This window comes from Anolis sagrei, chromosome 10, assembly GCF_037176765.1.
Source record: "Anolis sagrei isolate rAnoSag1 chromosome 10, rAnoSag1.mat, whole genome shotgun sequence".
Classification (NCBI taxonomy): domain Eukaryota; kingdom Metazoa; phylum Chordata; class Lepidosauria; order Squamata; family Dactyloidae; genus Anolis; species Anolis sagrei.
Genome location: NC_090030.1, coordinates 11290871 through 11317296, shown reverse-complemented (window position 1 = coordinate 11317296; position 26426 = coordinate 11290871). Strand labels below are relative to the sequence as shown.

The window sequence follows — 26426 nt, the reverse complement described above, 5'->3', positions numbered from 1 at the left end:
CAGAACCCCCATGTGGGCCACAGCAATGCGTGGCAGGGGACGGCTAGGATCTATATAAATAAAAATGTAATATTTGTGTGTGGGATTAACATAACTCAAAAACCTCTGGACAAATTGACGCCAAATTTGGACACAACACACCTCTCAGGCCAACAAGTGACCATCACTCATAAAAAAAACACTGGAAAACACAGAAGAGACTTAAAAGCCAAAAAACAAAAATTACATTATAACGCATGCAGAAAACCGCACACACACACATATACACGCAAACACACATATACACCCACAAAACACATATACACAGACTGGGCCACAGTAACACGTGGCAGGGGACAGCTAGTAAATAAATAAAATAATAAATTGTGGCTGCTAGACAGCAACGGCCACAAAAGCACGCAAAAGAAAGCATGTAAATCGCATCAGTACTCTGTGATTTGTGTAACTGCCATCCCAACCTCCAACTGGCTTCAGGATTTCCTCTGTAATCATCTGAAATACCAGTCTGAAACTGCAATAAATGGTCAGGGGGCTCGTCTACACTATTATTCATGTCGTTTGACACCTCTCTAATTGCAGTGACTCCATGTGGCAGAATCCTGGGAGCTGTACTTTAGTGCGGATCTGCGCTCTGTGGTAAACAAGGCCCAAGACCTTGTAGAACTACAACTCCTGGGATCCCACACCATGGTACCATATATACTCGAGTATAAGCCGACCCAAGTATAAGCCGAGGCACTAAAATTTACTCCAAAAAACTGGGAAATTGATTGACTCGAATATACGCTGAGGGTAGGAAATGCAGCAGCTACTGCTAAATTTCAAAATGAAAATAGACCCAATAAAATTACATTAATTGAGGGAGCAGTAGGTTAAATGTTTTTTTAATATTTACATAAAACTAATTTAAGATAGGACTGCCCAACTCTGATTAAACTATTATTCTAACCTTCTTCAATGTAAATGTGCTTACATGTCCTTCCAATAATAATAGAGAGTAAAAGTAAATGAAATAATAATAATAGAGTAAAATAATGGAAATGTAATAATAACAGTAATAATCGAGCAAAATAATAAATGTAATAATAACAATTATAAAATAAAATAATCTATATAAATAAAATGTAATGTTCGTTTGTGGGATTAACATAACTCAAAAACCACTGGACGAATTGCTACCAAATTTGGCGACAAGACACCTACTAACCCAAGGAGTGACAATCACTCAAAAAATTGATTTTGTCATTTGGGTGTTGTAGTTGCTGGAATTTATAGTTAACCTAAAATCAAAGAGCATTCTGAATTCTACCAATGATGGAATTATTGCACACAGTGACACACAGGACTCCCATGACCAACAGAAAACACTAGAAGGGTTTGGTGGGCATTGACCTTGAGTTTGGGAGTTGTAGTTCACCTACATCCAGAGAGCACTGTGGACACAAACAAGGATGGATCTGGACCAAACTTGGCATGAATATTCCATATGCCCAAATATGAACACAGATGGAGTTTGGGGGAAATAGATCTTGACATTTGGGAGTTGTAGTTACCGGGATTTATAGTTCACCTACGATCAAAGAGCATTCTGAACCCCACTAACGACAGAATTGGGGCAAACCTCCCACACAGAACACCCATGATGAACAGAAAATACTTAAGGCCATCCAGTCCAACTCCCTTCATCAGGGCAAGAAAACAGATTTGAAGCCCTCCTTACAAAGAGCCATCCAGCCATAGAGATAGATACATAGATATGATTCACACACACAGTTATAGTATCATAGATTTGAAAGGGACCCCTAAAGAAGGACAATTATATGTTGCATATTCTAGAGTGGGCAAACCAGACACTCTCCACATCAACACTGACAAAGAAACAGCAAGAAATACTGTTTACCCACAAACATAAAGACATTACATATATTAGAAATCAACACTTTCTCATTACTTTATTTTCCAGGTCACCAGACTGGGCCACAGCAATGCGTGGCAGGGGGCGGCTAGTGAATGTAATAACAATAAAGTTGGGGGTTTTTTGTCATGTCAGGAGCGACCTGAGAAACTGCAAGTCGCTTCTGGTGTGAGAGAATTGGCCGTCTGCAAGGACATTGCCCAGGGGACGCCCGGATGATTTTGCTGTTTTATCATCCTTGTGGGAGGCTTCTCTCATGTCCCCGCATGAGAAGCTGGAGCTGATAGAGGGAGCTCATCCGCCTCTCCCCAGATTCGAACCTGTGACCTGTCGGTCTTCAGTCCTGCCGACACAGGGGTTCAACCCACTGCACCACTGGGGGCTCCATAGTAATAAAGTAAAATTATGATGATAATAATAATAAATAGAGTAAAATAATAAATGTAATAATAATAATAATAATGACACAGGATAATAATAAATAACCTTGACTCGAGTATAAGCCGAAGGGGACTTTCTCAACCTAAAACAAGGGTTGAAAAACTAGGCTTATACATATTATTTACAGTAATTAAAATGTGTCGAACTGCACCACTTCTACAAAGCAGATGGACCTTTCAGCATAAAGCATGTCATTGTGTTTCCCAATTCAAGCAACTCACGATCCACCTGCACAAGAAGAAGCACAGGCGGCTCCAACATCGGGTGGTTTTGCCCACCTGGATTTATAATAATAATAAAATAAAACTTTATTTATATACCGCTCCATCTCCCCGAGGGGACTCAGAGCGGTTCCCAGGTAAAAATCACAGAACATACAAAGTAAATACAACATAACCATAAGATTAACAAGACAAAATATGCATAAAAATTGTCACCATAATACACATATATTAAAAGTATTCCTGCTTGTTCAAAGCAATTAAAAAATGTAAAAGGCTGGGCCAAGATTTGTGTATGCCCAAAAATTCTAGGGGGCCCGGGAATTAAGTGCAATGCTATGTCAGGCAACAATAATATTAGGTAAGGGTCTGTGGCTGTTCATTCTGGGGCCGACTAGAGGAAATGATCTGGGTAATTGGTAGGACAAATAAGGCCGTATTCGACAATGTGTAGGGCTGAGTTAGAACTGGCCATTTTCAAAGGCTTGTTGAAACCACCAGGTCTTCAGGCTCTTACGAAAGAAGGGGAGGGATGGGGCCAGGCATGTAGGAGGGGGGGGGCTTGAGGGGCTTCAGCCCCCCCCCCCCCGAAATTCTCATGGTGGTTTGCGAAAAGGCCTTAAGGTAAAGGTAAAGGTAGTCCCCTGACATTAAGTCCAGTCATGTCTGACTCTGGGGTGTGGTGCTCATCTCCATTTCTAAGCCGAAGAGCCAGCGTTGTCCGTAGACACCTCCAAGGTCATGTGGCCGGCATGACTGCATGGAGCGCCGTTACCTTCCCGCCGGAGCGGTACCTATTGATCTACTCACATTTGCATGTTTTCGAACTGCTAGGTTGGCAGAAGCTAGGGCTGACAGCGGAAGCTCACGCCGCTCCCCGGAATCGAACCTGCGACCTTTCAATCAACAAGCTCAGCAGCTCAGTGCTTTAAACCACTGCGCCACCGAGGCCTTACTGGTGCATTATTTAAACTGTTATGTTTATTCATATCATGATCTGATCACCATATTCAATATATCCCATATGCACGGGGGTATTGGGGTAATGATATAAAAGGTTTGCTAAGGTAGACCCTCTTTCACTCAGTCTCACCCCCCCCCGAAACTCAGCCCCCCCGAACCCCCCCCTGAAAAAAACTCACACACCATCACCACCACCACCCCCCCCCCAAATCGAAATCCTGGCTACGGGCCTGGATGGGGCCTGTCTTATTTCCCTTGGAAGGGCGTTCTAGAGGCGGGGGGCCACCGCTGAGAAGGCTCTCTCACTCGTCCCCACCAACCGTGCTTCAGATGGTAGTGGGACCGAGAGGAGGGCCTCCCCGGAAGATCTTAGAGCTCGTGCCGGTTCATAGAAGGAGATGCGATCGAGGAGATAGGCGGGGTCTAAACCGTTTAGGGCTTTATAAGTCATGACCTTCACCTTGTATTTGGCTCGGCAACTTATCAGCAGCCAATGAAGCTGTTTTAATAGGGGTGTTGTATGCTCCCTATAGTTTGCTCCAGTAAGGAGCCTGGCTGCCGCCCGTTGTACCAGTTCAAACTTCCGGGCCGTCTTCAAGGGCAGCCCCACGTAGAGTGCATTGCAATAGTCCAGTTTGGATGTAACCAAGGCGTGGACCACCCTGGCATTAGGACGAAACAATTTGGCATTAGGAAGAAACGAAATGGATGACCCAGAGCTCCTGCTCTGCAACAATCTCCCCACTGATGTGACTCAACTGCTCAGATTCCTTCCCTGCAATAAATTTAACTATTTCAAAAACTATCTCACTGGAGCCAAGCCAGGCTTCTCATACCTGCATGGCAATTGCACGTGGCCCCAAGAGGCTTGCTGGAAAGCATGTTTGTGCAGCTCCCCTCCTGGAAAGGACTTTAACTAGAACAAGGAATACGAGCCTGGCTGTGAATAGCATGCAGAACGGTAAAGGGGAGAATAATAATCGGTATTGTTTTTCCTTGCACCTCTGCTTCCTCCCCCTTTGCTCTCACTCCTGCTTCCCTTTCCTGTTGGAGCTGGCTCTCAAGGTTGCTGGGATGTAAATATAGACATAGATTGACATGCATCATACACATAAATAAATACATGAATTAATGAATTAATGAATAACTGTATTGGGGTATTCGTAAATATAAATAGCATTATTAGCAGCTTCTACTCCTACCATTGGCTTCATGATCTCACCAGGAATTGCTCATATGCTTTCAATTCTATTATCACAACCTTCAGGGCAAGAAACCTGTTGTTCAATCTATCCATTCATTCAGGAGATGCCCCAAAGGCAGAATGATGCACCCAGTGATGATTTTTGGCATTATTATCTATCAGATCCTATCCTTTTCCTGGGTAGGGTATAGTTCTGGAACCAAGGCCCCATATAATGCAGTTTGGCACTGCATATATATAGTCAGAGTCATGTAGTTTTCAATTTGGAGCCGCAGAGGCACAATAGGTTAAACCCTTGTGCCGGCTGAACTGCTGACCTGACTTGAGAAACTGCAACTTGCTTCTGGTGTGACAGAATTGGCCGTCTGCAAGGATGTTGCTCAGGGGACAATCTCCTATGGGAGGCTTCTCATATGTCCCTACATGTAAGCTGGAGCTGACAGATGGTAGCTCACCCCGTCTTGTGGATTTGAACTGCAATGGGTTAAACCCTTGTGTTGGCTGAACTGTTGACCTGACTTGAGAAACTGCAAGTCGCTTCTGGTGTGACAGAATTGGCCATCTGCAAGGATGTTGCCCAGGAGACAACACTCTATGGGAGGCTTCTCTCATGTCCCCATATGGGAAGCTGAAGCTGACAGATGGTAACTCACCCTGTCTTGCGGATTCAAACTGCAATGGGTTAAATCCTTGTGCCGGCTGAACTGCTGACCTGACTTGAGAAACTGCAAGTCACTTCTGGTGTGACAGAATTGGCCATCTGCAAGAATGTTGCCCAGGAGACAACACCCTATGGTAGGCTTCTCTCATGTTCCCACATGGGAAGCTGGAGCTGACAGATGGTAGCTTACCCCGTCTTGCGGATTCGAACTGCAATATGTTAAACCCTTGTGTCGGCTAAACTGTTGACCTGACTTGAGAAACTGCAAGTCGTTTCTGGTGTGACAGAATTGGTTGCCTGCAAGAATGTTGTCCAGGAGACAACACCCTATGGGAGGCTTCTCTCATGTCCCCATATGGGAAGCTGGAGCTGACAGATGGTAACTCATCCTGTCTTGCGGATTCAAACTGCAATGGGTTAAACCCTTATGCCGGCTGAACTGCTGACCTGACTTGAGAAACGGCAAGTCACTTCTGGTGTGACAGAATTGGCCATCTGTAAGGATGTTGCCCAGGAGACAACACCCTATGGGAGGCTTCTCTCATGTCTCCACATGGGAAGTTGGAGCTGACAGATGGTAGCTTACCCTGTCTTGCGGATTCAAACTGCAATGGGTTAAACCCTTGTGCCGGCTGAACTGCTGACCTGAAGGTCGGCAGTTTGAATTTGCGACACGGAGTGAGCTACTGTCTGTCAGCTCCAGCTTCCCATGAGGGGACATAAGAGAAGCCTCCTACAGCCCCTGGGCAACATCCTTGCAGATGATCAATTCTCTCACACCAGAAGAAACTTGTAGTTTCTCAAGTTACTTCTGACACTTCTGACACAAGAAAAAAAGTTTTCAATAAGTTTCAAATTGCATTATATGACAGTGTAGATGTGGCCTTAAAAAAAGTTCAAAGACACAGCTTAGAAACTTATATAACCCAAAAGTTACTAATCTAATTAAGCTACCGATCAAATTCAGAGCAGTTTAAGAACAGAGCATTAAAAAGAATTTCAAAAAAACATAAACAACATAGCAAATGAAGGATCCTTCCCACAGCAAGCCAGCCTTCAAAGGGCTGTCAGAACAAAAAAAAAGGTCTTAATCTGCCTACAAAAAAGATGTCTTAGTATATAGACATCCATAGTAGACAGCTTCTTGAACCACTAGATCAGGCATGGGCAAACTTCAGCCCTCTGGGTGTTCTGAAGTTCAACTCCCACAATTCCGGAACTGTGGGAGTTGGAGTCCAAAACACCTGGAGGACCAAAATTTGCCTATGCCTGCACTAGACCGTGAAATAAAGGAATTGTAGTCCAACTGAGGAATGTGGAACTAGGAAAGTCTGGTTTATTTCCAAGAGCATCACTTTTGCTCTAGTACAGGAGGAATATCCTTTATCCAGAATGATGAAATCTGAAATAATCCATATTCATCCACATGGATGGCTGAAGCCTCTTTGCTTCCTAATGGCTCAATGTCCACCAACTTTTGATTCATGCACACAATGATTAAAAACAATATAAAACTGGGTTGCTGTGAGTTTTTTAGCTGTGTGGCCATGTTCCAGCAGCATTCTTTCCTTAAGTTTATTTATTTATTTATTTATTATTATTATTATTATTAGAAACAAAACAAGATGAGTCCACAGCAGACAAGATCACTCTGCTGGTTGTTGTATTGGATCACACGTCGGACACTTCCCAAGTGTTTAGGACTGTGTGATGTATCGGCAAATCATGCGTGCAGATCCCAGTAAGGTGGCTTTCTGCAACCGGCAGATGGTAAAATTGTCAGCGCCGATTGTGTTTAAGTGCAGGCCAAGGTCTTTAGACACTGCACCCAGTGTGCCCATCACCATTGGGACCACCTTGATTGGCTTATTACTATTATTATTATATAAGCAATGCAGGGAAATTTCTTCAGTGTGACTCACCAATATATATATATAGTTGTATTATTATTATTATTATCATTTGAAACACAACAAGATGAGTCCACAGCAGAAAAGATCACTCTGCTGGTTGTTGTATTGGATCACACATCAGACACTTCCCAAGTGTTTAGGACTGTGTGATGTATCGGCAAATCATGCGTGCAGATCCCAGTAAGGTGGCCTTCTGCAGCTGGCAGATGGTAATTTTGTCAGCACCAATTGTGTTTAAGTGCAGGCCAAGGTCTTTAGGCACTGCACCCAGTGTGCCGCTCACCACTGGGACCACCTTGACTGGCTTATTACTATTATTATTATATAAGCAATGCAGGCAGTCTCCAAGTTGCAAACAAGATCAGTTCTGTGGGTTTCTTCTTAAGTTGAATTTGCATTTAAGTCATAACAGGGACATTTCTTCAGTGTGACTCACCTATATATAGTTGATTCTGTATTATTATTATTATTATATAAGCAATGCTGACAGTCCCCAAGTTGCAAACAAGATCAATTCTGTAGTTTCTTCTTAAGTTGAATTTGCATTAAAGTTGGAATAGGGAATTTTTTTCAGTGTGACTTGCCAATATATAGTTGTATTATTATTATTATTATTATTATTATTATCATTTGAAACACAATAAGATGAGTCCACAGCAGACAAGATCACTCTGCTGGCTGTTGTATTGAATCACACATCAGACACTTCCCAAGCGTGATGTATCAGCGAATAATGTGTGCAGATCCTAGTAAGGTGGCCTTCTGCAGCTGGCAGATAGAATTTTGTCTGCGCCAATTGTTTTTAAGTGCAAGTCAAGGTCATTAGGCACTGCACCCAGTGTGCCGATCACCACTGGGACCACCTTGACTGGCTTGTGCCAGTGTCTTTGCAGTTCAATCTTTAAATCCTCATATCATGCCAGCTTTTCCAGTTGTTTCATTCCAATCTTGCTGTCACCTGGGATTGAGACATTGACAATCCATACTTTGTTTTTTAATACAATTGTGAGGTCAGGAGTAGTGTGCTCCAAAACTCTGTCAGTCTGAATTCAGAAGTCCCAGAGTAGTTGTTTATTTTATTATTATTATTATTAATATTATTATTATTATTATTATTATTATTATTATTTTGTTTTGCCTCCATCTGTGGCTGGAATCCTCAGAGGTCTGTTAAAAGTGAGGCTAGTGGAGAGTGTGTATGCATGTGCATATATGTATATATACATACACACATATATAAATATATCTGGAATGTCCAAGGTGGAAGAAAGAATCCTTGTCTGTTTAAAGCAAGTGTGAATGTTGCAATTAGCATGCTTGAATAGCATTTGAGAAGCCATGAAGTTTGCAAAGTCAATCAGTGATGGTATCTGCATAGAGATAGCCTGGTCTTTGTTGCCTGGAGGCATCCTCTGTTTGGAAGGTGTTACCTGGCCCTTGATTGCTTGTGGTCTAGACTGCTCCCGTTTCTGAGTAGTGTTCTTTATTACTGTCTTGATTTTGGTGTTTTTTTTTTTTTTTAATACTGGTAACTAGATTTTGTTCATTTTCATGGTTTCCTCCTTTCTGTTGTTCAAGTGCTTGTGGACACAACAACAACAACAACAACAACAACAATATATTATATATATTCTGCTCTATCTCTCTGGGGGACACAGAGAAGAGTTCTTTCTCCCACCCTGGACATTTCACAGATATGTAGACAGATACTCCAATTGCCCCATTATCAACAGAACCTCTGAAGATACCATTAGCCACAGGTGCAGGGGAAATGTCAGAAGAGAATGCTACTAGAACATGGCCATGCAGCCCAAAAAAAACAACAACAGTGATTCCAGCCATGGAAGCCTTCGACCACACAATATAAAACTGTATTTTATGTGCATTAGGTGTGTACAAAATAAATTTTATATTTAGCCATAGGTTTCATTCTCAAGATTATATACATAAGTGGAAAGATTCCAAAAATCTGGAAAAATCCACATCAGATCTCAAGCATTTTGGACAAGGGATATTACCCAACCTGTCCTAATCAAACATATTATCAAATAGTCAATAATGCAGATCAACAAAGCCTCGACATTTCAATCCTCCTTCCAACAATGACTTTCCAACCCCTGTCCATCACCCAAATTGCAGAAATGCAGAGCAGCCAAGGTAAATTAGCCTCCCAGCCCTTTCCTCGGCCAATCGGCTTCCATCAGCCCGCCTCGTGCACAAGGCCATTGCTCCCTCTACCTGCCAATCCATGAGTTGTTTTAAAAAGTCATCTGAATGCCATGGCAACACAATTTTGACAAATCTCCTATATCTTTTTGTTTTTAAAAAGACCCTCGCTATTGAGTGTGTTTAAAAAAATTGCACAACCCGCTTGTCTTTCTGATTGAAGCAGAGAGAAAAGGAGGAAAGGAGCTGTCCAAAAACTTGGTCAATGCCTTGAATTGGAATGGTTGCTCCCACATTCTGCAGAGGAGATTGGCCATTGCTTTCTTCTGAGGTTGAGAGGGTGTGACTTGCTCAAGGTCACACAATGGGTTCCTTTGAATGAGCCTGGGCTGCATTTACACTGTGGAATTAGCACAGTTTAATGCCGCTTTATCTGCCATCCCTCAATGCTATGGAGTCATGGGAGTTGTCCTTTTGCTCCATCTACATTGTGGAATTAGCACAGCTTAATGCTGCTTTCGCCACCATCCTTCAATGCTATGGAGTCATGGGAGTTGTCCTTTTGCTGCATCTACACTGTGGAATTAGCACAGTTTAACACTCCTTTAGCTACCATCCCTCAATGCTATGGAGTTATGGGAGCTGTCATCTTGCTGCATCCACACTGAAGAATTAGCACAGTTTAATGCTGCTTTAGCTACCATCCCTCAATGCTATGGAGTCATGGGAGTTGTCCTTTTGCTGCATCTACACTGTGCAATTAGCACAGTTTAACGCTGCTTTAGCTGCCATCCCTCAATGCTATGGAGTCATGGGAGTTGTCCTCTTGCTGCATCTACACAGTAGAATTAGCACAGTTTAACGCCGCTTTAACCACCATCCTTCAATGCTATGGAGTCATGGGAGTTGTCCTTTTGCTGCATCTACACTGTGGAATTAGCCCAGTTTAACGCTGCTTTAGCTCCCATCCCTCAATGCTATGGAGTCATGGGAGTTGTCCTTTTTTTGCATCTACACTGTGGAATTAGCACAGTTTAACACTGCTTTAGCTGCCATCCCTCAATTCTATGGAGTCATGGGAGTTGTCCTTTTGTTGCATCTACACTGTAGAATTAGTACAGTTTAACACTGCTTTAATCACCATCTCTCAATGCAGTGGAGTCATGGGAGTTGTCATTTTACTGCATCTAGACTGTGCAATTAGCACAGTTTAACGCTGCTTTAGCTGCCATCCCTCAATGCTATGAAGTCATGGCAGTTGTCATTTTAGACTTCCCTAAGAAAGACAACTCCCAGATTTCCCCAGTACTGAGCCATGGAAGTTGAAGTGGTATCAAACTGCATTATTTCTGCGGTGTAGATGCACCCTGCTGAGTTCACCCCATTCTGTAGTAGAGAAAGCCATCTACACAGACAACGGATACATACTTTTGCAAACCTGCAACCCATTTATTTATGGCAAAGTCTGTTCGAACACAAAGCGCTCCCTCCGAGAGAAAACATTCGCGATATTCTAAACTGTGTACGTCATTTGGTATAAAATTAGAAATGGAATGGCGCTGAGCTGAAGAATTCTAATGATTCAGGACAAGTCAGGCCAGAGTCAGCTCTCTGCAGTAACCTGGATTTCTCTCTGCAGTAACCTGGAAGCTGGAGCTGACAGGTGGGAGCTCACCGCGCTCCCCAGATTCGAACCGCCGACCTTTCAGACAGCAATCCTGCCAGCACAAGGGTTTAACCCATTTCACCACCGGGATCTCCGCCATGATAGTTAAAGTGGTACTGAACCGCATTAATTGCACAGTGTAGATGCACCCATAAGTTTCACCTTCAAGAGGTTAATGAAACATACGTTTTAAGCTGCATAGAATGCAACTGCAAATCATCTTTGTTACATCCTTGCAATGATTGGCCATCATGGAAAGATATAGGGAATTTCAAACTTGCATGCGAAAGAATTAAAGTTTATTTGAGTTCAGGAAGGCATGGGTCTTCCCCTTTTCCATGGATCACTGTGTGGCGATTTCAAGGGGATTCTATACGTTTGTTTGTTTGCTTGCTTAAACACTTATAATCTAAAGCCTATATCATAAACTCTCTTACTTCAAATAAAAACAATCCAAGTAGCTTATTATACAAACAGTAAAATAATTTAGAGAGACTCAAGCATATTAAACAAGTTGAGAAGTTAAAAAAATAAATTAAACCTGTATAAAACAATATTCATAAGTTACATTGGTGATGTCATAACATGTTTTTATTTGGTAACTCAATGAGATCGGGGCCAGACTAAATGGCCTTCAGGTATCCCTCTTTCATTCACGAACAATGCATAAATATTTCGAGTTGGACTGGTGAGGTCCTCACCATGTTTTTGCTTGGTAGCTAAATGAGATCGGGGTCAGACTAAATGACCTTCAGGTATCCCTCTATCATTCATGTACAATGCATAAATATTTTGAGTTAGATTGGTGAGGACCCTGCCATGTTTTTATTAGGTAGCTCAATGAGATCGGGTTCAGACTAAATGGACTTCAGGTATTCCTCTATCATTCACGTACAATGCATAAATATTTCGAGTTAAATTAGTGAGGTCCTTACCATGTTTTTATTTGGTAACTAGTTTTTATTTGGTAACTTAGTTGGTAACTAGTTTTTATTTGGTAACTTAGTTTTTATCTTGCACATCCAGCCTGCTCATTGTTATTTTTTTATTGTGTATGATTTTGCTTTATCTTTTTTTGTACTCATATGTTGTATGTATTTCACTGTGTTATTATTGTGTTTTGGTTTTACTTTATTGTAATATGTTGTTGGGCTTGGCTTCATTTAAGCCACCCCGAATCCCCATTGGGGAGATGGTGGCGGGGTATTAAAGATTATTATTATTATTATTATTATTATTATTATTATTATTCTCAGGGCCAGATTAAATGGCCTCCAGGTTTCCCCCCATCATTCACATGCAATGCATAAATATCACATACAATGTCTTTTATCTTGTTTTAATTATATGTATAAATGTATTAATGTTTTTTGACAGCATTTAATGTTTTTATAGCAATTTATGTTTTATGTTTGGAAGCCGCCCCGAGTCTTTTCGGGGAGAGAAGGTGGGTTAAAAATAAACTATTATTATTAATATTAATATTTTGAGCTAAATTGGTGAGATCCTAGCCATGTTTTAATGGTAACTAAATGAGATTAGGGTCAGACTAAATGACCTTCAGGTATCCCTATTAAGATTATTATTAATATTAATATTTTGAGTTAAATTGGTGAGATCCTAGCCTTCTTTTCAATGGTAACTAAATGAGATAGGGTCAGACTAAATGACCTTCAGGTATCCCTCTATCATTCATGCACAATGCATAAATATTTTGAGTTAAACTGGTGAGGTTTACTTGGTAACTAAATGAGAACGGGGTCAGACTAAATGACCTTCACGTTTTCCTCTATCATTCACATACATTTTATAAATTTGAGTTAAATTGGTGAGGTCCTTGTCATGTTTTTATTAGGTAACTAAATGAGAATGGGGTCAGACTAAATGACCTTCAAGTTTCTCTCTATCATTCACGTACAATGCATAAATATTTTGAGTTAGATTGGTGAGGGCCCTGCCATGTTTTTACTAGGTAGCTCAATGAGACTGGGGTCAGACTAAATGACCTTCAGGTATCCCTTTATTATGCACGTACAATGCATAAATATTTCGAGTTAAACTGGTGAGGTCCTCACCATGTTTTTACTTGGTAACTAAATGAGAACAGGGTCAGACTAAATGCCCTTCAGGTTTTCCTCTATCATTCACATACAATTCATAAATTTGAGTTAAATTGGTGAGGTCCTCGTCATGTTTTTACTTGGTAACTAAATGAGATTGGGGTCAGACTATATGATCTTCAGGTTTCTCTCTATCATTCACGTACAATGCATAAATATTTTGAGTTAGATTGGTGAGGGCCCTGCCATGTTTTTACTAGGTAGCTCAATGAGATTGGGGTTAGACTAAATGACCTTCAGGTATCCCTTTATTATGCACATACAATGCATAAATATTTCGAGTTAAACTGGTGAGGTCCTCACCATGTTTTTACTTGGTAACTAAATGAGAACAGGGTCAGACTAAATGCCCTTCAGGTTTTCCTCTATCATTCAAATACAATTCATAAATTTGAGTTAAATTGGTGAGGTCCTTGTCATGTTTTTACTTGGTAACTAAATGAGAACAGGGTCAGACTATATGATCTTCAGGTTTCTCTCTATCATTCACGTACAATGCATAAATATTTTGAGTTAAACTGGTGAGGTCCTCGCCATGTTTTTAATAGGTAACCAAATAAGATTGGGGGCAGACTAAATGACCTTCAGGTATCCCTTTATTATGCACATGCAATGCATAAATATTTCGAGTTAAACTGGTGAGGTCCTCGTCATGTTTTTACTTGGTAACCAAATAAGATTGGGGTCAGACTAAATGACCTTCAGCTATCACTTTATCATTCACGTACAATCCATAAATATTTTGAGTTAAACTGGTGAGGTCCTTTCCTGAAATCTACAAGATTTTGCTGGGGTTAAACTCCCAGCATTTGTTGTTATGGACTGGGGATGCTGGGACTTGTGGTTCAATCATATTTGGAGGAGAAGGACAGTATTGTGTATTGGTTTGAGCCCTTCGAGGACATTGTCCCAAGCTACAGAATTTCCTGCCATTTGTACCGGGTTTCAGCATCTCCCCCGCTTTGGGAAGCGGCAGCATTTGCTATATCCATTCGACTGTAAGAGTTACTTAATGCCAAGGGAAGAAAATGAAATTGGAGCTGATGGGTTGCAAAAGGGAGAGAACATCTCATGCTGTTGCAAGGTGGGATGGGGGAAAAAAAGCAAAGGCATAGAAAAGTGTGGGTGAAAAGAAGGGGACGGACCAATTTCTGCAGTTAAAGCAGTGTGGGCCCTTGGCTTGTTTTCTCCAAAATAGATCCCACAGCAGTTGCTGCTGCAGATTATTCTTAGGGAAGCATACAAAGGGTCACAAAGATCTAGGCATCTTGACTCCACACTGACACATAATCCAGATTATCAAAGGAGATTATCTGCTTTGAACTGGATTATATGAGTCTACACTACCATATAATCTAGTTCAAAGAAGGTAATCTAGATTTTATATGGCAGCATAGAAGAGATCTCAGAAGTAAACACAAAGAAGCTCAATTGTCTCACCAACAAATATACAGCTTTAGAGCATCTTTTTCTTATTGGGTTGTTCAGATGGAACCTATATTGTATTGTCAAAGGCTTTCATGGCTGGAATCACTAGGTTCTTGTGGGTTTTTTCGGGCTATAGAGCCATGTTCTAGAGGCATTTCTCCTGACGTTTCGCCTGCATCTATGGCAAGCATCCTCAGAAGTAGTGAGGTCTGTTGGAACCAGGTGGTTGTTGACTACACAGAGAAGCCATTGAAATCCACAAGCATGTGGACCATTTCAACAGAAAGGAAGAGACCATGAAAATGAACAAAATCTGGCTACCAGTATTAAAAAAACTCTAAAATTATAACAGCAAAACAACAGAGAGGAAACAACCAGGCACATCTTAACACCTCTCGGCAGGAGATTTTCCCAGGCTCAGGCAGGCCTTCAAATGCTGGTGAAGGTGGTCAGTTGAAACATTCACGCCTGGCTCTGGCAGGGAAGGGCTCTTTGCCCCACACATCCATTCCACAGATGTGTGGACCCATTGTCCTGGTTCCAACAGACCTCACTACCTCTGAGGATGCTTGCCATAGATGCAGGCGAAAAGTCAGGAGAAATGCCTCTAGAACATGGCTCTATAGCCCGGAAAAAACCCACAAGAACCTAGGAACCTATATTGTTGTGTACCTTGGAGTCAACACAGATGTGTAGTGATCCAATTCTATAGTGTTCTTGGGGATTCATTGAAGCGGGTTTGTCATATGAGGCTGAGAGAGTGTGACTTCTCCACTCTCTCAAATGTTGGTCTGCAAGAATCCTAGACCAACCCACTCCATATACAACGTGTTGTCGAAGGATTTTATGGCCGGAATCACTGGGTTGCTGTGAGTTTTCCAGTTTATCTGGCCATGTTCCAGAAGCATTCTCTCCTGGCGTTTCACCCACATCTATGGCAGGCGTTTTCAGAGGTTGTGAAGTCTGTTGGAAACTAGGCAAGTGGGGTTTATATATCTGTGGAAAATCCAGGGTAGGAGAAAAGAACTCTCCTGACGTTTCGCCTGCATCTATGGCAAGCATCCTCAGAGGTAGTGAACTAGGAAAATGAGTTTATATATCTGTGGAAGGTCCAGGGTAGGAGAAAGAACTCTTGTCTGCTTGAGGCAAGTGTGAATGTTGCAATTGATTAGATTGATTAGCACCAAATGGTCTTGCAGCTTCAAAATCCGTATGTTTCCTGCTTGAGGGGAATATTTTGTTGGGAGATGATTAGCTAGCCCTGATTATTTCTTGTCTGGAATTCCTCTGTTTTTGAGTGTTGCTCTTTATTTACCGTTCTGATTTCTAGAGTCATAGAAATCCACAAGCATGTGGACAATTTCAACAGAAAGGAGGAAACCATGAAAATGAACACAATCTGGCTACTAGTATTTCAAAAACTCTAAAATCAGGACAGCAAATAAAGAGGAACACTCAAAAACAGGAGAATTGCAGACAAGAAACAAATCAGGGCCAGCTAATCACCTCCCAACAAAGGATTCCCCCAGGCAGGAAGCAGCCAGGCTTTGAAGCTGCAAGGCCATTCAATGCTAATCAAGGTGTCCAGTTGCAACATTCACACTTGCCTCAAACAAACAGGAGTTCCTTCTCCCACCCTGGACATTATTCCACAGGTATAAAAACCTCACTTGCCTAGTTTGCAACAGACCTCACAACCTCTGAGGCTGCCTGCCATAGATGTGGGTGAAACGTCAGGAGATAATGCTTCTGGAACATGGCGCCAAAGCCCAGAAAACTCACAGCAACCCAGTGATTCCAGCCATACAATCCTTCGACAACATGTCGTATATGTAATTACTAGGGAGTGGGTTAGTCTAGGATCCAAGGAGACCAACATTTGAGAGAGTGGACAAGTCACATTCTCTCAGCCTCACAAGACAAATCGCCATTGACAAATCAACCTCACTTGCCTAGCTTGCAACAGACCTCACAACCTCTGAGGATGCCTGCCATAGATGTGGGCGAAATGTCAGGAGAGAATGCTTCTCAAACATGGCCAGACAGCTCGGAAAACTCACAGCAATACATATACAATGTTTGCCTTCGGGGAAAATGGGTGAGCAATGGAAATCTCACATATTGCGAGAAGGGCAACATGGGAGCCGCTTTGAGTCTCCTTCGGGAGAATTAAACCAGAATATAAATAAATATAGTAGTAATAATAATAATAATAATAATAATAATAATCAATAAATAAAGTTTCAGTAGACTTTTTCCTCCTGACATGAGTGCAACCAATTCAACTGCAAGTCACTTTCTACAGCACCTCTGTATGGGCAAGTCACACTCTCTCAGCCCCAGAGGATGGCAAATGCAACGTCTCTCTGAGCATATTCTGCCAAGGAAACCTTGCTCACAACAAATCACAAATTAGAGGGTGCTTGCCATAGATGCAGGCGAAACGTCAGGAGAAAAATTGCCTCCAGAACATGGCCATATAGCCCGGAAAAACCTACAACAACCCAGTGATTCCGGCCATGAAAGCCTTCGACAATACAAATCACAAATTGACTTGAAGGCACACACCACCAACAAGAAAAGAGGCATCAAAATCAACAGGACTTCTGTGATTGACGCTCCTCTGGTTTTAAGCCATCCTTGTGCATCCTCTAAGGCTAAAATAATACCAAAAAAAATAGAATGCTGGGATTTGTAGTTTGGTGAGGCACCAGTCCTCTTGGACAGAGAAGGTTGAAGTCCTTGTAAAACTGCAACTCCCAGGATTAGACAGCACTGAGCCCTGGCAGTTCAAATGGTGCCAAGCTGCAGGGCAAAGATGCCCTGAAGAGATGAATCCCCGCTTCCTGTGTTGACTGCAGCATCTCCACTGAATCGACTGCAGTCAACAGATAAGGCAAATCCACAGATTCAGTGGGTCTCCTCTTTTTTAAAATCCTACTTATGAAAATACAACAGCATGAGACAAAATGAAGGGAAACGAAGCCAAACATAGGAAACAACAACAACAACAACAAAAACACCCTGTTTTTATTATACACAGTTCTGAGTTACAAACATCTGACTTACAAACAACTCCTAGTTAAGGACAGGACAGCCAACCCTTGTTTCCACAACAAGCCCATTTTTTCAAAATCCAGTTCTCACAAGGACAGAAAGTGAGGTGAAATCTCCTAAACACAGACAACAAAACAAACACCACAGGGGTGTTAACCCTTCCCTATGCTAACCATATAGATATAGATAGATAGATAGATAGATAGATGAATGATTAGATAGATAGGATAGCGTGTGTGTGTGTGTGTGTGTGTATAGCATAAGCTTTGGATAGCAGATACATATACACACACACACACACACATATATATATACATATATATATATATATATACACACAGAGAGAGACACACATACATACACAGACACATACACAAGCTTTAGCTAGCATATACATATACAGATAGCATAGATAGATAAATAGGTAAGAAAGCAAATATATAACATACATAGATAGATAGGACAGCATATGTATATATATATACACACACATATACATATGCAAGCTTTGGATAACACACACATATGCATATGCAAGCTTTGGATAACACTATGGATAGTATAGATAGATAAGATAGTGTGTTTGTGTGTGTGTGTGTATATATATATATATATATATATAAGCTTTCGATTGCATATAGATAGATAGATAGATAGATAGAATATATGGATAGATAGGATATAGATATAGATACACATATACAAATACAAGCTTTAGATAATATAGATATATAGATAAGATAGCATATATATATATATATATATATATATATATATATATATATGCTATCTTATCTATATATCTATATTACCTAAAGCTTGTTTATTTATCTATGCTATCCATATATATAGATAGATAGATAGCATAGATAGATAAATAGATAAGATAATGTGTGTGTGTGAGTGTGTATATATATATGAGCTTTCAATTGCATATATATAGACAGATAGATAGATAGAATATATGGATAGATAGGATATATATATATATACACACATATACATATACAAGCTTTAGATATCATAGATATACAGATAGATAAGATAGTCTCTCTCTCTCTCTCTCTCTCTATATATATATATAGGTGCTTTGGATTATATATATATATATATATATACACACACACACACATACACATATAAATATACAAGCTTTAGATATCATAGATATACAGATAGATAAGATAGCCTCTCTCTATATATATAGGTGCTTTGGATTATATATATATATATATACACACACACACACACACATACACATACACATATAAATATACAAGCTTTAGATATCATAGATACATAGATAGATAAGATAACCTATACAGATAGATAGACAGATAGATAGATGCTTTGGAATATATATAATGGGCATATATATATATATACACACACACACACACACACACAAACACACACATATATATTGATAGCATATGGATAGACAGGATAGCATATAAAAGCTTTGGATAGCCTGTATATATGGATAGCATAGATAGATATATGCTTTGGAATATATATAATGGGCATATATACACACACACACACATATATATTGATAGCATATGGATAGACAGGATAGCATATAAAAGCTTTGGATAGCCTATATATATGGATAGCATAGATAGATAGATAGATAGATAGATAGATAGATAGACAGACAGACAGATAGATAGATAGATGATAGATGATAGATAGAATAGAATAGTATATATATTTGTGGCTGGTGTGACACTGATAAAATGTCCCTGTCCTGACTTACATACAAATTCAACTACAGAAGCGACCTTGTTCGTAACTTGGGGACGGCCTGTAGACACAAGTGAGGAACACACCAGGAGGTCGAACCTGGCGAGGGCCCTGGAGCCACGGGGGGGGGGGGGGGCTTAGCTCAAGCTGGGCCCCTTAAGGATGGCAGTGCCCAGGTGGGAGGGGGAGGGGGTCCAGCTGGGTACCACTTGGGCTCAAGGATGCAGCGAGATGCTGGGCTCCCCCATCTCTGACCAGGAAGCCGATGCATCCCGAGCATCCCTTCTCAATTTGGGGGTGGGGGGGGGGTGCTCCTTACCTGTTGCGGTGGCGGGGGCGGAGGGGGCGACGGCGGCGCTGCGGGAGGCTCTCTTGCTGCGGGGGGCCTTGCCCAGCATCACCGGCGGGGAGTTGCCCATCTCCCCGACCAGCTCCTGCCTGCCCCGCTTCCCAGCCAAGCAAAGGCAGCAGAAGAAGCCGGTGGCGCATCTGAAGACGCCGACGCCTCCTCGCAAGCCCCGCCCGCGGCCAAACCGGCAGGCAGGCAGGCAGGGAGGGAGGGAGGGGGCCACTTGCGCCCCCTTCCCACTCCGCACTGCCCACTTAACGCGCTTCCATAGAATCACCGAGTTGGAAGAGACCTCGTGGGCCATCCAGTCCCACCCCATTCTGCCAAGAAGCAGGAACATCACATTCAAAGCACCCCCGACAGATGGCCATCCAGCCTCTGCTTAAAAGCCTCCAAAGAAGGAGCCTCCACCACACTCCGGGGCAGAGAGTTCCACTGCTGAACGGCTCTCACAGTCAGGAAGTTCTTCCTCATGTTCAGATGGAATCTCCTCTCTTGTAGTTTGAAGCCATTGTTCCATTGTGTCCTAGTCTCCAAGGAAGCCTCCAAAGAAGGAGTCTCCACCACACTCTGGGGCAGAGAGTTCCACGGCTGAACAGCTCTCACGCAGAATCATAGAATCATAGGGTTGGAAGAGACCTCTTGGGCCATCCAGTCCCACCCCATTTTGCCAAGAAGCAGGAAAATCACATTCAAAGCACCCCCAACAGCCTCTGCTTAAAAGCCTCCAAAGAAGGAGCCTCCACCACACTCCAGGGCAGAGAGTTCCACTGCTAAACAGCTCTCACGCAGAATCATAGAATCATAGGGTTGGAAGAGACCCCATTCTGCCAAGAAGCAGGAAAATCACATTCAAAGCACCCCCAACAGCTTCTGCTTAAAAGCCTCCAAAGAAGGAGCCTCCACCACACTCCTGCGCAGAGAGTTCCACTGCTGAACAGCTCTCAGGTAGAATCATAGAATCATAGGGTTGGAAGAGACCCCATTCTGCCAAGAAGCAGGAAAATCACATTCAAAGCACCCCCAACAGCTTCTGCTTAAAAGCCTCCAAAGAAGGAGCCTCCACCACACTCCGGGGCAGAGAGTTCCACTGCTAAACAGCTCTCACGTAGAATCATAGAATCATAGGGTTGGAAGAGACCCCATTTTGCCAAGAAGCAGGAAAATCACATTCAAAGCACCCCCAACAGCCTCTGCTTAAAAGCCTCCAAAGAAGGAGCCTCCACCACACTCCAGGGCAGAGTTCCACTGCTGAACAGCTCTCACAGTCAGGAAATTCTTCCTCATGTCCTAGTCTCCAGCAGAAAACAAGCTTGCCCCTTCCTCCCTATGACTTCCCCTCACATCTTGATCCATAACCCTCATCATGTCTCCTCTCAGCCTTCTCTTCTTCAGGCTAAACATGCCCAGCTCTTTAAGCCGCTCCTCATAGGGCTTGTTCTCCAGACCCTTGATCGTTTTAGTCACCCTCCAGCTTGTCAATATCTCTCTTCAATTGTGGTGCCCAAACTTGGACACAGTATTCCAGGTGTGGACTAACCAAGGCAGAATAGAGCATGGGGAGCACCGCTTGGGCTGCCAAGGGCTCCACTCGAACCGGGACCTTTCTTAAATGAAACTCCAACCAATATAATAATAATAATAATAATAATAATAAGAAGAAGAAGAAGAAGAAGAAGAAGAAGAAGACGACGACTCTGGCACAAGCCAGTCAAGGGTGGCCCCAGTGGCGATCAGCACACTGGGTGCAGTGCCTAAAGACCTTGGCCTGCACTTAAACACAATCAACCCTGACAAAAATACCATCTGCCAGCTGCAGAAGGCCACCTTACTGGGATCTGCACGCATTATTCGCCGATACATCACACAGTCCTAGACACTTGGGAAGTGTCCAACGTTTGATCCAATACAACAGCCAGCAGAGTGATGTTGTCTGCTGTGGACTCGTCTTGTTGTGTTTCAAATAACAACAACAACCACATAAGCAATACAGGCAGACCCCAAGTTGTGAACAAGATCAGTTCAGTTGGTTTGTTCTTAAGTTGCATTTGTATCTAAGTTGGAACAAGGACATTTCTTCAGTGTGACTCGCCAATATATAGTAATTTTTGTTGTTGTTACAATTATTATTATATAAGCAAGGCAGGCAGTCCCCAAGTTGCAAACAAGATCAGTTCTGTAGGTTTCTTCTTAAGTTGAACTTGCATTAAAGTTGGAATAGGGACATTTCTTAAGTGTGACTCATCTATATATAGTTGCTGTTGCATTATTATTATTATTATTATTATTATTATTATATAAGCAATACAGGCAGTCCCCAGGTTGCAAACAAGATCAGTTCTGTGGATTTCTTCTTAAGTTGAATTTGCATTTAAGTCATAACAGGGACATTTCTTCAGTGTGACGCACCTATATATAGTTGTTTCTGTATTATTATTATTATTATTATTATTACTACTACTACTACTATTATATAAGCAATACAGGCAGTCCCCAAGTTGCAAACAAGATTGGTTCTGTAGGTTTCTCCTTAAATTGAATTTGCATTAAAGTTGGAATAGGGACATTTCTTCAGTGTGACTCGCCAATAGATAGTTGTTGTTACATTATTATTATTATTATTATTATTATTATTATTATTATTATTATTATATAAGCAATACTGGTAGTTCCCAAGTTGCAAACAAGATCAGTTCTGTAGTTTGTATATAAGTCAGAAAAGGTGCATTTGTAAGTGTAACTCCAGCCATATATATATTATCCTGGGGAAAAGGTGTCTCATTGAAGCTTTATCTCCAATCCTTGTTTCTACAACATGTGAGATCCAATTGGCCATCTGCAAGGATGTGGCCAGGGGATGCTGCCCAGATATTTTGATGATTTACCACCCTTGTGGGAGGCTTACAGATGGGCTCAAAGTCAACCTTAAAAACTCTGGCATAGACACTGAGAACTGGGAAGCCCTGGTCCTTGAGTGCTCCAGCTGAAGGTCAGCTGTAACCAGCAGTGCTGTAGAATTTGAAGAGGCACGAATGGAGGGCGAAAGAGAGAAATGAGCTAAGAAGAAGGTGCATCAAGACAACCCCAACCAGGACGGCCTTCCATCTGGAAACCAATGCCCTCACTGTGGGAGAAGATGCAGGTCAAGAATAGGGCTCCACAGTCACCTACGGACCCACCGCCAGTACACCAATCTTGGAAGAGAATCCTACTCAGACAATGAGGGATCACCTATGTCAGTCTCTCATGTCCCCATATGGGGAGCTGGAGCTGACAAAGGGAGCTCATCCATGTTTTCCCCAGATTTGAACCTCTGACCTGTCCTGCTGGCACAAGGCTTTAACCTATTTCACTACCGGGGGCTCCTTTTCCCAGGAGAAATGCACTGTTGGGATGCTGATATATATTCCAATCGTGATTCAAAGCATTGTTGGCATGACTCGTTTTTAAATATTCAACTTTGTGCAAAGGACTTACTACTGGTGGAGATGAAAATGGCTAGAAATGGACTGTTGCTAAGGATCATGGTTTGTGCAGTCTCCTTGGAAGCCTGGCTAACTACACATGGGATTTGGAGATGCACCAGTAGAATCATAGAATCATAGAACCAAAGAGTTGGAAGAGACCTCATGGGCCATCCAGTCCAGCCCCCTGCCAAGAAGCAGGAATATTGCATTCAAATCACCCCTGACAGATGGCCATCCAGCCTCTGTTTAAAAGCTTCCAAAGAAGGAGCCTCCACCACACTCCGGGGTAGAGAGTTCCACTGCTGAACGGCTCTCACAGTCAGGAAGTTCTTCCTAATGTTCAGATGGAATCTCCTCTCTTGTAGTTTGAAGCCATTGTTCCACGTTCTAGTCTCCAAGGAAGCAGAAAACAAGCTTGCTCCCTCCTCTCTGTGTCTTCCTCTCACATATTTATACATGGCTATCATATCCCCTCTCAGCCTTCTCTTCTTCAGGCTAAACATGCCCAGTTCCCTAAGCCGCTCCTCGTAGGGCTTGTTCTCCAGACCCTTGATCATTTTAGTCGCCCTCCTCTGGACACATTCCAGCTTGTCAATATCTCTCTTGAATTGTGGTGCCCAGAATTGGACACAATATTCCAGGTGTGGTCTAACCAAAGCAGAATAGAGGGGTAGCATTACTTCCTTAGATCTAGACACTAGGCTCCTATTGATGCAGGCCAAAATCCCATTGGCTGTGACAGCCACTCAGCAGTTGAGCATATGCCCCTCCGTGGAAAAGGAGCCAAGCTCAATCCCTGGCATCTCCAGTCTTGGAGAATCACTAGGGTCAAAGCCAAGCTCTTATCTTGCACATTTGGCCCGCCCTTTGTGTTTGATTTTTATGTTGTTTTGCACTGTTTATTTTATTTTGTTACTTCATGTATTTTGTTGTGATGTGATTATTCTGTTATTTTGTGTCTAGCTTTGCTGTATTATTTTTGGGCTTGGCCCCGAGTCCCTTTGGGGAGATGGTGGCGGGGTATAAATAAAGTTTATTATTATATTATTACTAGCTGGGCCCTTCCACGCGTTGCTGTGGCCTATAGTAAAACTTATCAAAGTTGAGGTAGATATCTGGACTATTATGAAAGAGAGGTACCTACCTATTCCTTCCCCCTTTCTCTCCTTTCTTCCTTCTCTCCCTCTTTCTTTCTTTCCTTCTTTCACTACTTGGTTTCATCCTTCTCTCTTTCCTTCATTCCCTCCCCCTTTCTTCCTTTGCCTTTCTTCCCTCCCTGTTTGCTTCCTTCTTTCTCTTTTTATTTCCTTTTATTTCACCACCATCATAACAATAACAATAATGCAATGCATTGCCTCTGGGACCTGACACCTCTCCCATTCCCCCTAAAAGGGTCTCAGAGGAATAATAGCATCATAATAATCATAGAAATAACAACCTTTACCCGCCACGCATTGCTGTGACCAACCTTCCCTCTTTCTCTCCTTCTTTCCCTCCTTCCTTCCTTCCCTCCCATCTTTCCTTCTCCTCTTCCTTCTCTATCTCCTTCCTTCCCCCTTTTTCTTTCTCTTCTGGTCTCTTTTCTTCCTTCTCTCTTTCATTCTTTCCTTCCCTCCCTCTTTCTCTACATCTTCCCTCTTCCTTCACTCCCTCTTTCCTTCCTTCATTCCCTTTTTTCTTTCCTTCTCTCCTTCCTTCCTTCCCCCTTTTTCTTTCTCTTCTGGTCTCTTTTCTTCCTTCTCTCTTTCCTTCTTTCCTTCCCTCCCTCTTTCTCTACATCTTCCCCCTTCCTTCACTCCCTCTTTCCTTCTTTCATTCCCTTTTTTCTTTCCTTCTCTCCTTCCTTCCTTCCCCTTTTTCTTTCCCTCCCTCTGTCTCTCATTTCTTCCTTCTCTACCTCTTTCCTTCCTTCCCCCTTTTTCTTTCTCTTCTGCTGTCTCTCTTTCCTTTCCTTCCATCTTTCCTTTTCTTTCCTTTTCTTCTTCCTTCTTTCTCTAACTTTCCTTCCTTCCCCCTTTTCTTTATCTCCCTTTCTCTTTCTTCCTTCTTTCCTTCCTTCCTGTCTTTCCTGGATTTTGACAGGGCAGGAAGGGGTGCGGTGGGGTTTGGAGGTGGCGTGAAGTAAAAGGAGGTAAGATTGGGGCAGGTGAGTGATGGAGCGTGAGGTTGTGTGTGTGTGTGCGGCAGCGGGGGGAGTGATGGAGAGTGGGGTTGCGTGTGTGTGTGCGGCAGCGGGGGGGAGTGGGGTTGCGCGTGTGTGTGTGGCGGTGGGGGGAGTGATGGAGCGTGGGGTTGCGTGTGTGTGTGCGGCGGGGGGAGTGATGGAGCGTGGGGTTGTGTGTGTGCGTGCGGCGGGGGTGTGTGTGTGCAGGAAGCGGCGCGGCGGGGCTTGGAGTGGGCATGGCTTCCGCAGAGGGAACTGTGTGCGCGCGCCAGGGAACTTGCGGCTGGGCACCAATGCGCATGCTTAGTTGTTTTGCCGTTTTGTGAGTGTGTTGTTGTGTTGTTTTTCATTTTGAGTAGATATGTTTGTACCTTATGGGTTGTGTTATGGGCATGGGAATTTTGGTTAAGTTTCGTTGGGGGGTTTGTGAGTTTTGTTGATTTGCCGTTTTGTGAGTGTGTTGTTGTGTTGTTTTTCATTTTGAGTAGATATGTTTGTACCTTGTGGGTTGTGTTATGGGCATGGCAATTTTGGTACAGTTTCGTTGGGGGGTTTTTGAGTTTTGTTTCCTCGTTGGATGCCCCTAACAAATTTATATATATAGATTTGAAACACAACGAGATGAGTCCACAGCAGACAAGATTACTCTGCTGGCTGTTGTATTGGATCATACGTCGGACACTTCCCAAGTGTCTAGGACTGTGTGATGTATCGGCGAATAATGCATGCAGATCCCAGTAAGGTGGCCTTGTGCAGCTGGCAGATGGTAATTTTTTCAGTGCTGATTGTGTTTAAGTGCAGGCTAAGGTCTTTAGGCACTGCACCCTGTGTGCCGATCACCACTGGGACCACCTTGACTAGCTTGTACCAGAGTGTTTGCAGTTCGATCTTGAAATCCTCATATTGTGTCAGCTTTTCCAGTTGTTGCTCTTCAATCCTGCTATC

At 42.5% G+C, this 26426-nt stretch overlaps 1 protein-coding gene across 3 annotated transcripts in view; it reads right to left on the bottom strand.

The window, feature by feature from the left end:
• NHSL2 (NHS like 2) overlaps nucleotides 1-26426 on the bottom strand; it is a 129317-nt gene that overhangs the window by 62819 nt on the left and 40072 nt on the right. The window contains exon 1 of one of the 3 annotated variants that reach the window (XM_060756323.2): nucleotides 19821-20006. The exons of the other annotated variants lie outside the window; for them this stretch is intronic. Within the exon in view, the coding sequence (XP_060612306.2) occupies nucleotides 19821-19920 (100 nt within the window). The 5' untranslated portion in view covers nucleotides 19921-20006. Of the gene's footprint in view, nucleotides 1-19820; nucleotides 20007-26426 lie in introns of those variants that run through there. 3 annotated transcript variants of the gene reach the window in all.